Below are 18,721 nucleotides of genomic sequence, written 5' to 3'. Positions count from 1 at the left end.
AAGCAATTGCACTCTTGGGCATTTATCCCAGAGAAAACAAAACTTAGGTTTACACCAAAACCTGTATACAAGTGTTCAGAGCAACTTTATTTGTAATAGCCAAAAACTGGAAATGACCCAAGTGTCCTTCAGTAGGTGAGCAGTTAAACAAACTCTGGTACATATATACCACATAACACTACTTAAAAATAGAAAAAAGTGAAATACTGCTATATGCCACAAAATAGCTGGCTTTCCAGGGAATTATTCTCAGTAAAAAAAAGCCAATCCCAAGGGCTTCCCTGGTGGCGCAGTGGTTGAGAGTCTGCCTGCCGATGCAGAGGAATGGGTTCGTGCCCCAGTCCGGGAAGATCCCACATGCCACGGAGCAGCTGGGCCCACGAGCCGTGGCCGCTGAGCCTGCGCAACTGGAGCCTGTGCTCCGCAACGGGAGAGGCCACAGCAGTAAGAGGCCCGCATACCGCAAAAAAAAAAAAAAAAAAAAGCCAATCCCAAAAGGTCACATACTGTGTGATTCCATTTATGTAACATTCTTGAAATGACAGAATTACTGAAATGGAGTACAGATTTAGTGGTTGCCAAAGGTCAGGGATGGGAGGGGTAAGAGGTGGGAGGTAGGTATGGCTAGGAAAGGCAACATGAGGGATCTTTGTGATTGAAATGTTTTGTAGCTTGACTATACCAATGTCAATATTCTAGCTGTGATATTGTATTAACAGTTTTGCAAGATGTTACCACTGGGAGAAACTGAATAAAGGATACGCAGGATCTCTGTATTATTTCACAAATGCATGCAAACCCACATTACTTCAAAAGTTTAATTTTTAAAAAATCAAAAATAAAACTAGGGCTTCCCTGGTGGTGCAGGGGTTAAGAATCCGCCTGCCAATGCAGGGGGACATGGGTTCGAGCCCTGCTCCCGGAAGATCCTACATGCCGTGGAGCAACTAAGCTTGTATGCCACAACTACTGAGCCTGCATTCTAGAGTCTCTGAGCCACAACTACTGAGCCCTGATGCTGCAACTACTGAAGCCCGTGCACCCTAGAGCCTGTGCTCCTCAACAAGAGAAGCCACCGCAATGAGAAGGCCACGCACCGCAACAAAGAGTAGCCCCTGCTCGCCACAACTTGAGAAAGCCTGCACGCAGCAACAAAGACCCAACGCAGCCAAAAATAAGTAAATAAAATAAATAAATTTATTTTAAAAATAAAAAATAAAATAAAAAAATAAAACTAATAACCTAACCCAGAAGTGTGTACCCAGTTGGTGTTATAACCACACAATAAAATTCTTTCAAGAGACTTTAAACACAAAAAATTAACTATACATCCCTGTAGAAAATATCTTACAGGAAAAAAAAGTTCTAAACTGTTTTACATAATCATATTGTTACAGGTGCTATTGTTGGTACTGTTACTCTGAGACTGTTACATTCTTCTATGGGATTAAGCAGTTGAGCAAATTACATGGTACTCTAATTACACTACTGTATGTTTTGTTGAGAACTAGGATAAAAAGAGACACAGATGAAATACAGAAACAGTTAAATGAAAACCTTGCACAGTTGACCTCTGAACAATGTGAGGGCTGGGGTGCCAAAATGCAGAGTGTGTAGTTCTGTAGTATTTACTATTGAAAAAATTCCATGCATAAGTGGACATGCACAGTTCAAACCTATGTTGTTCAAAGGTCAACTGTATTCCTAAATTTAAATTGCAATTATCTGTATAAACTCATGCATTTTATCTTAAAAATAAACAAACAGACAAAACTTATAGTAGACTAGGTTCATCTACTAAAAAGACCTAGCAACGTTGAGTAGTTCCGGAGGAAGGAGCAATACTAGCTCTCAGATTCTGGTCTTGAAAACCAATTCTGAGTGTGGGGCACAGAAGTATAAGATAAGCCCGAGACATCTTGTCGTATTAGATTGCACAAAGCTAGCAAGTACTACTAGGGTATTTTCAAAAGGACCGCAAAGCCAACTTGAAGTGGTTCCCACTGACCAAAAATGGGACAAAATTTGAACATAAGTAAGGATAATAGGGGGACTTCCCTGGTGGCGCAGTGATTAAGAATCTGCCTGCCAATGCAGGGGACATGGGTTTGATCCCTGGTCTGGGAAGAACCCACATGCCATACAGCAACTAAGCCCATGCGCCACAACTACTGAGCCTGCACTCTAGAGGCCACGAGCCACAACTATTGAGCCTGCACGCCACAACTACTGAGCCCGCGTGCTGCAACTACTGAGCCCACGCACAGCAACTACTGAAGCCCATGTGCTCTAGGGCCCGCATGCTGCAACTACTGAGCCCGTGTGCTGCAACTACCGAAGCTTGTGTTCCTAGAGCCCGTGCACTGCAACGAGAAGCCACTGCAATGAGAAGCCCACGCACTACAACGAAGAGTAGGCCCTGCTCGCCGCAACTAGAAAAAGCCCGCACACAGCAACGAAGACCCAACACAGCCAAAAAAAAAAAGATAATAAGGACTTCCCTGGTGGTACAGTGGATAAGACTCCACGCTCCCAATGCAGGGGGCCCAGGTTCGATCCCTGGTCAGGGAACTAGGTCCCACATGCATGCTGCAACTAAGAGTTTGCATGCCACAACTAAGGAGCCTGCGTGCCACAACTAAGGAGCTGACAAGCCACAACTAAGGAGCTGGTGAGCTGCAACTAAGAAGCCCGTGAGCCACAACTAAGCAGCCCGCATGCCACAACTAAGGAGCCCACGTGCCGCAACTAAGGAGCCCGCCTGCCGTAACTAAGACCCTATGCAACCAAATAAATAAATATTTAAAAAGAAAGGAATAACTGCAACAGACTGATATCCAATATGTTTAAATCCCTGATTTCATAATGACACTTAAAATTCTTTTCACTATTCTAAAAACTGATAAAGCCTACAAATCAACAAGCATTTATGCTGCCTTTCCTCAGTGAAATATACCTTAAGAGAACTGAACAGTTAATATGGGGAAGTTTTCTACAGAAATAGTCCAGCTAATAAGTGATAAGCAACAGAATTAACATGTCACTAATTTGCAACCCCTAATAAATTAATGGATTTTAAAAATAACCATCAATGGGTCCCATTCAGATATTATAAGATGTGTCACCTGATAGAACACAGTGTATGAAAGTCTAACCCCCCAAAAAAAAGGACCTAAATCTAATCACACACCTATTTACAGAAATATCTATAGAGAGAAATCTGTTAAATCATGATAATGCAATTGGCAAACTCACCAGGATAAATAAACAATTCAGTCCCTTAAAGAAACACACTGCAAAGGAGACTGGGGTTGGTGGGGTAAGGGGTGTAGCTTTAGATTACTAGAGACTTAAAAGAGATGTATAGCAACCAATCAATACTTTAAGAATGGCTGGATGTAATAGATTTTGCTGCATGTATCAATATAATAATCGTTTTGTGGTTATAGATTTTTGTTAAAAAATTCTTTTATAGATACATACTAAAATACACATACACAAATACATACATACTGAAATACATAAGGATACACATGAATGAAATAATATATTTGGGATTTGCATTAAAACAATATGTGAAGGAGAAAAATACACAGCAATGTAAATGAAAAAAGATTATTGACAATTGTTGAAGCTGGGTGGTGGAAACATGCAGGTTCATTACACTATTACTTTTATATAGGTTTGAAATGTCCATTAAAAAAGATGTTTTTAAAAAAGCACAAAGAAGAAATGGGAAGAAAACACAATACTGCCAACAGGCAGAATGATAGTATAAGCCCTGCAAAATTCTGTAACTAACGAAATGCCCTTCTAGTAACTTTTTAACGTAATTTGCAGTCCACTGAAAAAAAGATGTCATCACTTAAAAAATGCACTATTATTTTATGCATCATTAAAAACCCTAGAAAATAAACCATGGCACGTTATCAATGGAAAGATTCTTCTTGATTTTAGAGATGTCAGAATGGAAAAAGAAAAAAACCCAAAAAACAAACCAAACCATAAAAAGGAAACTTCTTCCATCTTAGATTTGATGAAATACAGCATCCATTAATTGTTTAATCTAGAATTCATACATAACTTTCTAATAACTAAAGATTACCTCAGTAAAATGACTGGCAATTTTATTGTATGTACAACTTACCTAGGCTGACAACGTTCACAAAGATATGTATCAGGAATATGCTGCCTGTCAATCCCCATGCAGTCAATATGTTGCCAAACACTTTAAAAAGGAAAAGAAAAGAAAAGCAGAACATATAAAATATTATTAAAATCATCCTTAAATTAAGATTTGATATTCCATTTAACTATCCGTTAATAAGTGTCTACTTTGAGTTTAGCAGTGTAAAAGGTAATGTGAAGAATTTATAGAAATATGTCCTCGGGAAGATAAAATTTTGAGATGCAAAAATAAGAGGACAAAAATAGGATATTATATATATGATATAAATTTCTAAAGCAAATATAATTTTAAAATGTAAAAGGTATACATTACAAATATTATTAGAAATCACAAACTGGAGATGTCCACAATGCGTGGAATTAATGGGAAAAGAATCCTGGAGAATAATGGAGACTTGAAGAGAACCTCATTTGGGACATTAGGAAGAAAAGACCTCATTATAGCAACATTTTCTCAAGTAGACAGACACCGGGAGCAACAGCCAGAAGGCAGTTAATATATCTGAAGAAGAATGTTCATTTTGAGAAACAGAGGGGGATAAAACTGAATTAGTAAAATGCAGTCAGATTATATACAACCTGGAATGTCAGGATTTGCGGAGCATTCCTCTAATTGGCAACAGGTAACAACTATAGGTTGCTCTGATGGTATACAGTGTTAATTCAAAGAAGTTAAGAAACTGGAGGCATAAAAATCAACTAAGAGACTTTTCCAACATTCCAGATCTAAGTTAAAGAACAACAGAAAGAACTAGAATGATGGCAGAGAAGATGAAGTTAAAGAATCCAAGAGTCATTTCATGAAGACAGAGACTAAACCTATTATGAACTCTATTTTTAATTGTGATACATGGACCAACTTGAGGCAAATTTCTCAACACTATTATTTTGTATTCTATTGCCAAGACTTTAATTGGTCTAAAGTTGATATATATGCCTGTTTCTAAAAATAGTCTTAATTATTCCTTATATAATAATGAGCTACTTTTAATATACAGCTACTGAGTTAACTGCTATGATCTTGCTCTTTACTTCTTAACTGAGGATGTTGGGACGAGAACTGGTAGAATGTGAAAGGTAATGGACTATGTATCAAAGATGTAGGGGAAAAAGTTTAAAAGAAAAGCAGAACACCTGACATGGAGAGTCAGAATAACAAATTAGGTTAAATTTGGGGGCTAACTAATAATGTCATGCAGACCACAGAAGAAATAAAACTAGAAAATGAATAAATAATCAGAGCTCTAGATGTCAAACTTGAAAGAGATGAGTATGGGCAGTAGGTACATGAAAATATATAGAGGCAATGTAAAACAAGAATAGAGGAAAAAAGATTAAGCCTTGTAGTATACTACAGGTTAAGCAGTAGAAAAGTAGAATAACAAAAAATAAGTTCATAACAAATAGAGCAGTTGCTAAAAAGCAAATACCTTGAATAATCCAAAATACGTGAACTGGTCCTTCAAGAATTTGTAGATGGGTATAAGTCCTAAGGACTATTTCACTCTTTTCTAATAGATATAATTCTATATTATATATAGATCATTGTAATTAATCAAAACAAAAACACTTTAGATTATGCACTAAAATAAAATATTGTCCAATGGTATGTAATTTATCACATAAGACAAAATCAGCAATGAGAAAGCTATTTTATATGATTGGTTAAAATATGAATTCAGATTTGCTAATAAGTAGCTAATTAAAAAATAATGAGGAAAACAAGTTATCAGCGAAGTTATTTTCTGAGTTTTTAAACTCACCTCCTGAATAAGTTCACTGAGGTGATTGCTTATGGTAAGAGTATGTACCATAAGTTTATTTTTAAATTTTAAAAAGCATCACAATATATTTTTATTATGAAAATTAACTCAAAGCATTAATATTACAACTTCCCATAAAAATAACATCAAATTTCACATTCCACTTAAGACTAATTTTCCCCCTTTTTGGCAAAGGTAAATCAACTTTTTCATATAAACCTAACTGCCTGTTTATATCAATAACATCCCACTCCTAATCACCTAACTTAATCGATGGGAACAAGATTACAAATAACGCAAAGTAATTTCTATGTGGCTCAACAATGCATTTTTACACTCACATTCAAATATGGGTACTATTTCAAATAAAATGATGAAGCTATGCCTTAAGACCAGATCCAGGACATTCTGTAAACTATCAAACTTTCTTATCCTCTACAGTACATTGCTTAAATACTCTCTGTTTCCCAGCCTATTGCGGGGGATGGACTCAGTAACTTTCAGGTTGAAATCCTACTGTTCCCTCTCCATCCTCCCCAACTCCCTCCCACCAGGGAAAAAAAAAAAAAAAAAAAAGAAAAGAAAACAAAACAAAACAAAACCCCACTTTCTCTCCCAATCACACCTTCTCTAGGGGAAGAGGCCTTTCTTGGTGGTTGAACCAGGGTTGGGGGAGGGGAGACTGTGGTTCTGGTTCAAGGAGACTCCAGAGTGCTGCAAGGTTCAAGTCAAAAGGAGGTGAGAGAGTCAGGTCAAACAAACATCAATCAAAATGTATAATTCCCCCAAACTGGAAAATCACAGTTGACTATACAGCACAAATAATTCCAAAGGAAATACACAGGACTCAATTCTCCTCTCATTTCTGTCTTGTCTACTTTATGTAGTTGTATTACTACCGAATGAGTAAAAAAAGAGATGCGATTCTGTATGAATAAAGTTCAGAACTGACTGCCTATTACTCAATTAACAACGAGGATTTCTAAGAAAAACTCTAGGATAGCTTTTTTCCCATAGGGGCATTTCCTAGGAGCAAACCAGAGTGCACTGACAGTAGCAAAAGTATCACTTAAAAAACGCATTTATCAATTTCTTCAAAAGTCAGTTTTTTTTTTCCAACATTAACAATCACAAAGGTTAGCAGCATTCAAGAAAAATGAGCAAATGGCATGAAACATTTTACCTGCATTTGTCACAACAGATCATGTATCCATCATCATGTGTAAAACCACATATGCACCTGGTTACATCAGTACCATAACTTCCATCCTCAGATGTGCTGATTGTAGTAGCACTGGAAGTTTCATCAAAATTCGGAGTGGTCAATATGCCTACTTCATTTTTGCTAATAAGAACTGATGGAGGAGGGGAAGCCGGAGGTGTTGGTGGAGGACGAGCACCGTAATTATGGTCCTGGATAATTAATCACAAATACATCACAATGTAAGTTCAATAAAAATAGAAACAACTTAAATAAAATTCAATCCTTAATTTGAATATGTGAGACAGATGAAATTGGCCCACTGCTTCCTTAATACCTTTAAAATAATGACTTGGTGAAATTAGATAGAGAACCTTGGTCACCTTCACAATGCAAGACGTGAGAATAGTAGTTAAAAAAAAACAACTCAGGAAACTGGAGGCTAAAGAATAACAAAAACAATTACAAAAGACATATTATCACTGTAAAGTATACAATAGGGATTTTTAAAGTTTTGGCAACACTGAATAAGTTAGCTTAGACAAGCTTTCATTTTCTCAGCTATGAAACGGGTATGAAAATTATACCTATCTTATGAGGTTGTTTTTGAAGATTAAATTAGATAATATATGCAAAAATGCTTAGCACAGAGCCTGACATATAACTGCTAAATAAATGGTAACTATATAATTACTATATAATTTAGAATCAACAGTAGATAGTACAATTCTATCTACAGTCTTTTTATAGAGAAGGTAAAGAATTATAATACTAAATTATCAATAGCATAAAAAAGCAAATAATATAAAAACTTCTAGGGAATTCCTCTTATAGAATTTTAATCTCTTGAATAAATATAATTAGATCAATGAAAAAACTAAACTACGAATTACATACCTAATTGTTTAGATAGTATAAAACAAGTCTGCTTTTTAAATATTCAGTTTTAGGCACAATACCACATACATCAACTTTCAACCTCTAGATATAAAAAATATATATAGATTTATATACAGATATAAAACATACCCTTCCAGAGAAATGTTTGACACTTACCGCATAGGGCAGACCAATGTAACTGTGTGAATGATGCGAGCTGCTGGTATATAACTGGTGGGGATAACTGTTGGATTTCTCAACTACCACAGGGCTAGCTTCTACAGATTCTGGTCTGGAGGGAAAAAAGTTGCATCAAAGAGAATTGCATTGATTTTTTTCCTTTCAATCTATTTAAAATTATAAGCACTTATTTTATTGGCTATCAAATAAAATGTCTTTAAAATGTCTAGAACAAAGACACCCTGTGGATATGATATATCCTATCTAGAATCTGCATCATTAAAACACTTTTAATTAAGTACAATAAATGTCCCCCCTTCAAGTTCAGATATAGTTTCCCTATCATTAAAAAAAATTAGTAGAGATTAAACATTACTTAATATACCCAGTGGCACTGGGGACACTATGCACAGGATGGAGAAAAGTGGTAGAAATAATTTAAACAAGACTAAGGACATACTGAATCCACATGGACCCCAATTTGAATGTGAAGCATACATTTCAATGTCAAAGCTTCATGTATGTGTTAGTGTGTCATGATAATAACAAAGCCTTGGAAATATCAGAAAACCTAAGGAACAGGAAACCTCACAATGAACCAAGGTTTGCTTATGAAAAAAATGTAACTAGCAGCCTATGGTAGTGTAAGATCAGCAGCTCTGGCCTGATAATGGCCAAATGATGATGACCTGACCAACCACTGATACAACTGAGAGTAACAACTCACCCGCTGTGGTTGACTTATAAATTCCCTGGCCTAGCATTTTACATTCATCACTTTCCCAAATTCTTCACTTATATCAATCCTCCTGAGCCCTAGCCTGATAATTCCTATTGATCAATGTGGTAGTGAACCTACTTCTGAGGGCAATTCACACTGAAATTAATTTCTCCCTTGCACACACACAACATGACTCATTTCTGTGCCTTTATTCTTACCAACGCCACCCTTTGAGATGATTTGTTCATAACCCTTATGCTACCTCTTATTCAAAACCTTCCCTTAGAATTTAGTACTACTTGCACTCTTCATGGTTTAAGTCTTCTTAATGCAGTTACAATCTAATTGGTCAAATTACTATTGTCAATTACTTCTTGATATACTGCCCCCCTCCACTCATCCCCTGCAGAAAGTCTCAATTTTGCTCTAAGTGACTGCTGCTTGGGATCCAGTGTGCTAAAATCAGTAGAGAGAGGAGGCACAAACTGAGGTCAAGTGGTTCTGAAGGAGATTACAAAAGAAGAGTCTCCAAAATGTTCTGAATATTTAGAAAACCAGTACTCACCTATTATCTATGCTGTTATGTTAAAATTTTACTTGCTTAATCTTTTTTAAAAATGTGTTTCTTAATTCCACACTTAATACATGCTCATTGTACAAACTTTAAAACAGAGGTACATACGAAAGTGAAAGATCATGTCTTCATCCAAACGTGACACAACCATGTTAAGATGCCATTTATCCCCCTCGAAATTTGTCTATCCATAAATACATCTAACAGTTGTTTTTTTTAAAAAAAATGAGAATGTACAATATGTATTTATAATTTGCTTTTTCAATCTTTCACTGTCAACACATATCTACCTTATTTTTGGTAATAACTGATTATTTCATTATATGAATGTACCATAGTTTATTTAACAAATTCCCTTTTGGTAGATGTTTAAATTGTTTCTATTTTTCAGTGTTAAAGGTATCAGTGAAATTGTACACCCTTCCATACACTGTTTTCTGCTTACATGGCAGTATTTCTACAACATGGATTCCTGGAGGCAGAAATGCTGAAGAGGGTAAATGCACATAAAATCAATACATACTGCCAAACTACCTTTGATTACAATATTGATTCCTTTAGAATTCTTTTAAAAATACATAGAGGGAAGAAATGGGGTTTTAGCAATTCCTGACCTATTAAAGCAAGATGTAGGAATTGTGGCCATTATAGAAAGATTCACTCTTAGGGATTTACAGTGTGGCAAGAAATTTGTATTTTGGAGTAGTTAATGGTTGGGAATTAAAAAAATAAGACTTTCAGTGAATACAGATAAATTCAAGCATGTAAACAAGCCACAAATCCTTTGCATAACCTCATGATTCAAATTAAAGCTATACAGCACTATTCACAATAGCCAAGACATGGAAACAACCTAAATGTCCATCAACAGATCAACAGATAAATAAGATGTGGTACATATATACAATGGAATACTACTCAGCCATAAAAAAGAATGAAATAATGCCATTTGCAGCAACTTGTATGCAACTAGATATTATCATACTAAGTAAAGTAAGTCAGAAAGAGAAAGACAAATACCATATGATATCACTTATATGTGGAATTTAAAATAGGACAAAAATGAACCTATCTACAAAACAGAAACAGACTCACAGACATAGAGAACAGACTTGTGGTTGCCAAGGGGGAGGGGGGAGGGAGAGGGATGGACCGAAAGTTTGGGGTTAGTAGATGAAAACTATTACATTTAGAATGGATAAATAACATGGTCCTACTGCATAGGACATGGACTATATCCAATCTCCTAGGATAAACCATAATGGAAAAGAATATAAAAAAGAATGTATATATGTGTATAACTGAGTCACTTTGCTGTACAGCAGAAATTAGCACAACACTGTAAATCAACTATACTTTAATATTAAAAAATAAAAAATTGAAGTTGTAAATACTAACAAGTTGGCAATGCAAGAAGGCAGAAATACTTCATCAAGATCCTCATTTCTAATGCTGCTACTTAATAAAAGTAATTTTAAAAAGAAGGTAACAATTGTTAAAAAAAAAATGGGTTGGCATATTTTAAGGATTTTTCCAAACTGTAAGATAGTGTTAAAAAGAAAAACAAAAAAAGACAAAAAAACAAACAAACAAAAAAGGACACCAGACGTCCTTAGAAATGTTCCGTAAGAAGTCCCATGGTGCTAAACATCCTCAAAGCACACAGTGAACCTGAAAACAGCTTTGTGACAAATACCAAAAGTCAAACATCCTTTAGATCCAGTAACCCCATTTTTGGAAATTTATCCTAAGAAAGTAATTCCCACTAAATAACAACCTGAAGAATTGAGATATTCTTTTTAATACTATTCATAGAACTAGATATAAGAGTAGAAATCATTTGAATGTCCAATCAATAGAAAATGACTAAATCTGAGCAACCTACCATATTTACACATGGACAACAAACAGCACAGCAAGAACTCATGGTAACAAAAGTCACTACATTATGGTTAAAGGAGTTTTCCTCAAAATCTCCTGTAATGTTACCATAAAGCTTTAGTAAATTTTTAACTGCAGGGCTAAAGAGATAATATGTAATAGTAAGTTTTTGTGTAAATAGTTGCTTCAGGGCTCTGTTTAGCCAATTTACATTGTCACATAAATGCCGAGTTAATACACAGGTATAACATTTACCATCGAGAAACTACATTAGTATAATATTTCTATAAATAATTATGCATCAAAACATAAACCATGGTGCTGTGTTCACCCTGCAAATAAGATTTCACTTACGTAACTGTGATGTCACTTTTCAAAGAGAGTGTGATTATTTGTATTCATTCATATATTGTTTTGTATGTGTTCTTTTTTTTTTTTTTTTTTTTTTTGCCGTACACAGGCCTCTCACTGTTGTGGCCTCTCCCGTTGCAGAGCACAGGCTCTGGACGTGCAGGCTCAGCGGCCATGGCTCATGGGCCCAGCTGCTCCGCGGCATGTGGGATCTTCCCGGACCGGGGCACGAACCCGTGTCCCCTGCATCGGCAGGTGGACTCTCAACTACTGCGCCACCAGGGAAGCCCTAACGTGTCATTCTTGATTGCTCCTTTGCCCTCACCCTCCACACTAATTCTATGGTCGATCCTGTGTCTCCTTCCAATATACATTTAGAATCAGTACACTTCTCTCCATTTCTACCATTTTCCTAGTCCAAGCCCTTGTCATCTCTTGCCTGGACACTGTGGTAACACTGTGAATGTACTTCATGTACTTTATGCCACCAACCTGTAAATTTAAAAATGGTTAAAATGCTACGTTTTATGTTAAGTATATTTTACTAAAATTTAAGAAAAAGAAAGAAAGAAAACCACAAAAGGATAGTTTCACTAAAGCCAAAAGGTACAGAGAATCAATAGCATCAAATCCTGCTGAGAGAGCAAGCAATACGAGGCCTGAAAACCATGCATTAGCTTCAGTGTGCCAGTAGCATGGTCAAAGTAAAAGCCGATTTGTATGGAGCAAGTGGAAGAATTAATAAAAGGGTGAACGATGCAAAGATTCAATCATCTGAATGGGCCTACAATTTAGACAGTGCACAAGGAATTACAGGAATGAGTGGCACAGATAATACTGACAAAAGGTCAAGACTTAATCTGAATTACCCACTCTCAGAACCTACCTCTGACCCCGTGAGGTGATACTGGGGTCTTGGAAAAGGTAAAAGGCTGTTGCTAAGACTTGGTTAGTAGAGCAGATAGAACAAAGATATAGTAAGGCTCGTCTGTATATGGCCCCAAGGGAGTGTCAGGATATGGTTTCTTTCCCTCAGATTGGAAGTAGTTTTGTTCTGGCCTAGAATTGGTGGTAGTAGATCTGCTCCTGCTGAGTCTAGACAAGCATAATGTGGAGGGCAGTTTCTGGACCCCCAGACAATGCTGTCATGAAGCTAGGGGTTGAGGACTCAGCTGCTGAGTCCTGCTTGGTGTGGCATAGAGTGCAGTAGGACAGCTACTATTCAGGGAAACAGAGTATCTGCTGCTCTAAAGTGATGTTCAGGCACTGTTCTAGAAGGTATTTTAAACATCACATCGTCCAACCTCCAGTTTTACAGACCAGGAGATGACTGATCTAAGTGCCACAAACTCTAGATCCAAGCCCTAATTATTAAGCCATTGTGTATCCATGGGACATGCCACATAATCACTCTGGGTCTCAGTTTCCACACTTATAAAATGAAGTCTTAATTCTAAGTCACATGGCATTATAATAGCAAAGAAAATACTAAAGCCCATATCTCTTATGTTGGTCTAGTACTTTTCCCACCAAACTGCATTATCCCCACTATTCCTGTGAAATTTACCAGAGTGGTATTTATGCCTATGGATTAATGATCTAATGAGGTAAACAGCTTTATACCTCATATCTGTATTACAAAATAGTACTATGTGTCATTTTATTAGAGTTACACAAAGCCTGCTTTCTGGTAATTCTGAATCTATGTCACTTTAATTGTCATTACTTTACAAACTTTACAAATATGGAAAACAATTTTGGTCATTAAAGTTGAAATTATTTATGTAATATTTCCATTCTTAAAAACGAAAATAGGCTATTTTCAAATATGTTACAGTTCTGGATTATTGTTGAAAACTCAGAAAGCAGGATGACTACCATTTTGTTTACAGTAATCTAACTGACGTTACCACATTTTCCTGGAAACACTTTACAAATTTAAAACCTTGTTTATATCAAAATATCCTTATTTTTTAAACAGCCATCAAAAATCATCATTCGTTATACATTTTAGTGCAGACGTTTAAGTAGTCAGGTGAACTGAAGATATAAAAAGAGAGAAAAGCCAATCATTAAATTAAGAGAGGCATTTACAGAAAAAGAATAGAATGATTGATCAAAATAAGCTCTGATTCCTCCTGAAACTGGACTTTTATGACTTCCTTCTTCCTCATCAAAAATTTAACTTCTGGGCTTCCCTGGTGGCGCAGTGGTTGAGAGTCCACCTGCCAATGCAGGGGACGTGGGTTCATGCCCTGGTCCAGGAGGATCCCACATGCCGCGGAGCAGCTAGGCCCGTGAGCCATGGCCGCTGAGCCTGCGCGTCCGGAGCCTGTGCTCCGCAACGGGAGTTCCTTTCCTCTGGAACCACTTAGTCTGTATTAGTCTGGGTTCTCTAGAGAAGCAGAACCAATTATATATATATATACAGTCCTCTCCAATGTGAGTGGGTTTCATCCAGCCCATTGAAGGCCCGTGTTAAATAAAAGGCTGTGTAAATAAGAATTATTTTATTTATATATATAATTTATTATAAGGAATCAGCTCACATAATTATGGAGGCTGAGAAGTACAGGTAAACTGAGTTTGAGTGTGAAGTTAGATATGCAAAATGTGGAAACAGGGCTTCCCTGGTGGCGCAGTGGTTGAGAGTCTGCCTGCCGATGCAGGGGACGTGGGTTCATGCCCCGGTCCAGGAAGATCCCACGTGCCGTGGAGTGGCTGGGCCCGTCCGTGAGCCATGGCCGCTGGGCCTGCACGTCCGGAGCCTGTGCTCCGCAACGGGAGATGCCACAACAGTAAGAGGCTCGTGTACCGCAAAAAAAAAAAAGAAAAAAATTTAATTTCTTCCCTGTATAAACCTACAAAATATAGTTGGATTTTTTTTTTTTTTTCTTTTTGCGGTATGCGGGCCTCTCACTGTTGTGGCCTCTCCCGTTGCGGAGCACAGGCTCCGGATGCGCAGGCCCAGCGGCCATGGCTCACGGGCCCAGCCGCTCCGCGGCATGTGGGATCCTCCCAGACCGGGGCACGAACCCGTATCCCCTGCATCGGCAGGCGGACTCTTAACCACTGCGCCACCAGGGAGGCCCTATAGTTGGATTTTAATGAGAAGCTTATACCACTGTTTTAGGTGAAACCTCTAATTTTCCTTTTAATGTTAAAATATTCAATAACAGACACATGGGTATCAGTAACTGCACATGGACAGACTGGCTCCCTAATTGTTATAGTAATGAATGTGAAAGATCTCCATGAGTTCTCAGTATGCTCCTTCAGATCTGTGATCAAAACATGTCTATCATTCTTGTTATATTACTTTTTAAAGATATATTAAAATTACACAGACTACAATAGTATACAAGAAATGTTTTTAAATGGAGAGGTTTGGTGTGACAATTGTCATCAGTTTATCACATGTGGCATTTTACTTCATTTAACTCATCCGTTAAGAAAACTTAGCTCTTTGGATCTACGTGGCAAAATGGATCTGGAGCCAAGCAGCCTCGGGTTTAACTCTCTTATTTTTTATTAACTATGGTCTTTTTTATTAACTATGGCCTTAGTTAATTAAGTCTGTTATCTCCTTGAGCTGCATTTCTTTTGCCAAATGGGAATAATACCTGCCCAACTTTTTGCTGGGGTTATGAAGAGGTATTACACAGTATGTTACAGACAACTCTATGAATGCAGTGAGCTCTGTAATCAGTATCACAAGTGGGAAAAAAAATTAGAGAAAAAATGTTTTTATTATTAAGTATAAAGCAAATGAGAAATTCAACGTCATTCTAAGAACCGTCCTAAACAATGCTAAGACAGTACTTTAAAACAGGCTTGTGAATATTAAAACAAAATCACATTAAAATGAAAGCACTTCCAAATTAGGATAAGCAAATCAACACTTTAAGAGCAGCAGAAAGTATTAGCTTCTTGATAGCAGATTAAATGTAAAGAAATCATAAGCAGAAATGTTAAGTACTAGTGGAACATGAACAAGTAAAAAGCTACTGAAAACATTTCATTATACACAAAACATTTTAGTATCTTCAACTACAGAAATTCAGACTAAAAGCAACCAAACACTTCAACAAATTAATCAATTCTGTCAGCAGGTGGCTCTAGTGACACTGAAATAACTTAGTATCAAATACTATAAACAAAATATAGTAAAAATGTGCTGAATCTCAGAAATTTGGAGTCAGAAAGAGTCACAGTAATATTTCAATCCAAGCCCTGTTTTTCAAATGAAGACACAAAAGCCTACCATAATTAAGTGGCTTAAGTCTACCATAAGTAAGTATGTTAGTGGCAAAACAAAACTGAAAACCCAGATATCTCTCTTTAGTACTCTCAAGTCAACAAAGAGGCATTTACTGTATTGCCAGGCATAGTACTAAAAGCCCTCCTCCAAAATAATTCACCTACAACTTAGATATGTCACATTTACTAATTTGTCTACCTCATCCAAAAATACACATAATTATATAAAAGCTCATTATAAAGACTTCTATAGGAATATTTGGTAGTAATAATAATGTTAAAAGGAATACAACGTTAGCAATCATGTTCCCGGTGTCTGAGAGGAAAAAGTAATTTGGCTCTTGTTTTTTAAAAAGGCTAGGAGAGAATACATTTAACACTCCCCATTTATACCTCTTCCCACTTCCCAGCTCCAGAAGGGTTTCTCATCTTTGCTTCTTTAACCAATTTAGTAATTCAGATGGAATGTCAGACGTAAAATAGGTAAGAAGCAACAGAACAGGTCAATTTCTACCAATTAGGATAAAAAACACACAATTCTAATAAATGGCCAAACTCTGGCTCACTTTCCTATCTATCTAGTGGTAATGGAGTCTAGGTTTTCTTTCATATTTCTTATCTTTGAGCAGAGACCTGAGGAGAATACCTCTGTTACATGCAGTCATATATTACACTGAATTTACTACTCCTAAAACTGAAGCTACTACTTACATGAACCATGTATCAAAATAAATCAGTTGTTACATATATCACTTTTTGTAACAGTATTAGAAAAGGAGCTATAATAGAAATAAGCCTAAAATCAACACATCAATAAGTTCTGCCTCTGCCACTTAACTGCTCTGTGACTTCAGTTTCCTCACCTATAATTTGAAAATAATATCTACACCTCATACTTACATCTTTATCTTTCTTATTCAGAAAGAAACAGATCATTAAGATCTCACTTAGAATTTTTATAACTAGCCTAGGCTTCACTGTTCTTCTCTCTTCTGAGAGCCTATACTTTGTTATTTGGTCTAGAACTTCTCTATCCAATACAGCAGCCTCTAGACATGTGCTACTGAACACCTGAAATGAGGCTAGTTTGAACTGAGAGGCACTGGATGTGTAAAACCAACTCATGGCAGGGTAATGGGGAACAGAAAAAAGCAAAGTACAGGATCCCTAACTCTGCAGGAAAGGTAAAACAAACCCAGGATTTTTTAAAACTTAGTAATGAGAGGAAAAGAAATATGTAACAAAGAAGCTGGACTTGATGGGAATAATGAGTCTTATTTTAGAGACACAATAATCCAAAAGCAAACGTTACTGAGTATGAAAATACCAGACTAGAGCTTAGTAAACCCATTCTTCATAGATCCTGAACCAGACCTTCAATTTCCTATCTATAAAATGCTACAGATAGCATGAACTCTATCTAGATGAACCCAGACTAGATGAACATTAAGAGATCAAATAAATTCCCCTTTACAGCCTTAGAAGTGAGTATAAATTTGGTCTAGTACACTAATTCACTCAATAAGCAATCATCAAGTACCTCCTAAACTTAAATTAGTTTAATTTATTAGTGATATAATTTAGCAGTACTATATTTAAAAATATATAACATATAATTAATAACATTATATAGCCACATGAGTGTAATAAAGTGTAATTTTCTCTCTTTTTAAAAAACATTTTGAAATAATTATGTAGCTTCACAGGATCCTGCATCAACACAACTATAGTATCTTCTGATTACGTACTTGAAATAAAGGAAGCAACTTGTTAATTCCATCAACATTTCTTATGAAAACAGCTCCAAAAGCTTTATGTATCTGTGGGAATGGGTGGTGGGCTGATGTGATTTAAGGATCTTTTTAAGCTTCCAGGTTTTATATATTTATACATACATAGAGAGAAAAGTTTTTAAGTTTGAAAATTAAACCACAAAAATTCTGATAGCTGTCATATAATAGAAACTGGTACCAGCTATCCTTTCTGTGTCCACTGAGTAGAGGATACTATGCCCAAAGGACATATACTTGTATGTGGAATAGAAAAAACTAATTTCCTAAAACAGAAATGTTCTTTAAAAAAAGAGTCATTTTGGGGCTTCCCTGGTGGCGCAGTGGTTGAGAGTCCGCCTGCTGATGCAGGGGACACGGGTTCGTGCCCCAGTCTGGGAGGATCCCACATGCCGCAGAGCGGCTGGGCCTGTGAGCCATGGCTGCTGAGCCTGGAGCCAGTGCTCCACAACGGGAGAGGCCACAACAGTGAGAGGCCCACGTACCAAAAAAAAAAAAAAAAAAAAAAAAAAAAAAATATGTCATTCTGTAACTACCTACAAATTGATCATTTTTTTATAATAAAAATAGCCACATTTATATTAGGAAAGATTTGGCTCCACAATATAAATCATACTTTTTCTATACATGCTCTATAAATGCATTTAATAAAGAACATAGGCAGAAAGCAATCCCCTACCTGCCCTCTTTAAATATATTATTCATTCTCTTTTAACTGTATAATTAATATGCGGCTTTCATTCTGTTTGTGAATTGCCTTACAGTACACATACTAAACATGCAAACAAGGCAAAGGTGTATCTCACACTGTATACTGGACTAATTCCTACCTGGTATATAAATAATATTTCATAAACTACATCTTGTATTCAGTGCTTAAGAGGCCAATTTAAAAAAAGACTGTCAAGGGCCTCCCTGGTGGCGCAAGTGGTT

At 36.5% G+C, this 18,721-nt stretch overlaps 1 protein-coding gene across 4 annotated transcripts in view; it reads right to left on the bottom strand.

The window, feature by feature from the left end:
- The window catches only part of KMT2E (lysine methyltransferase 2E (inactive)), an 89,041-nt gene that overhangs the window by 43,233 nt on the left and 27,087 nt on the right, over nt 1-18,721 (bottom strand). For 3 of the 4 annotated variants that reach the window (XM_060107942.1, XM_060107944.1, XM_060107943.1), the window contains 3 exons: nt 8,209-8,323; nt 7,135-7,364; nt 4,148-4,228 (listed from right to left, as the gene is read on the bottom strand). In XM_060107942.1, coding sequence (XP_059963925.1) covers nt 4,148-4,228; nt 7,135-7,364; nt 8,209-8,323 — 426 coding nt within the window. Of the gene's footprint in view, nt 1-4,147; nt 4,229-6,576; nt 6,666-7,134; nt 7,365-8,208; nt 8,324-18,721 lie in introns of those variants that run through there. The other variant, XM_060107945.1, reaches the window with a different exon arrangement.

Source organism: Mesoplodon densirostris, chromosome 9, assembly GCF_025265405.1.
Source record: "Mesoplodon densirostris isolate mMesDen1 chromosome 9, mMesDen1 primary haplotype, whole genome shotgun sequence".
NCBI lineage: Eukaryota > Metazoa > Chordata > Mammalia > Artiodactyla > Ziphiidae > Mesoplodon > Mesoplodon densirostris.
This window is presented reverse-complemented; position numbering and strand designations above follow the sequence as displayed.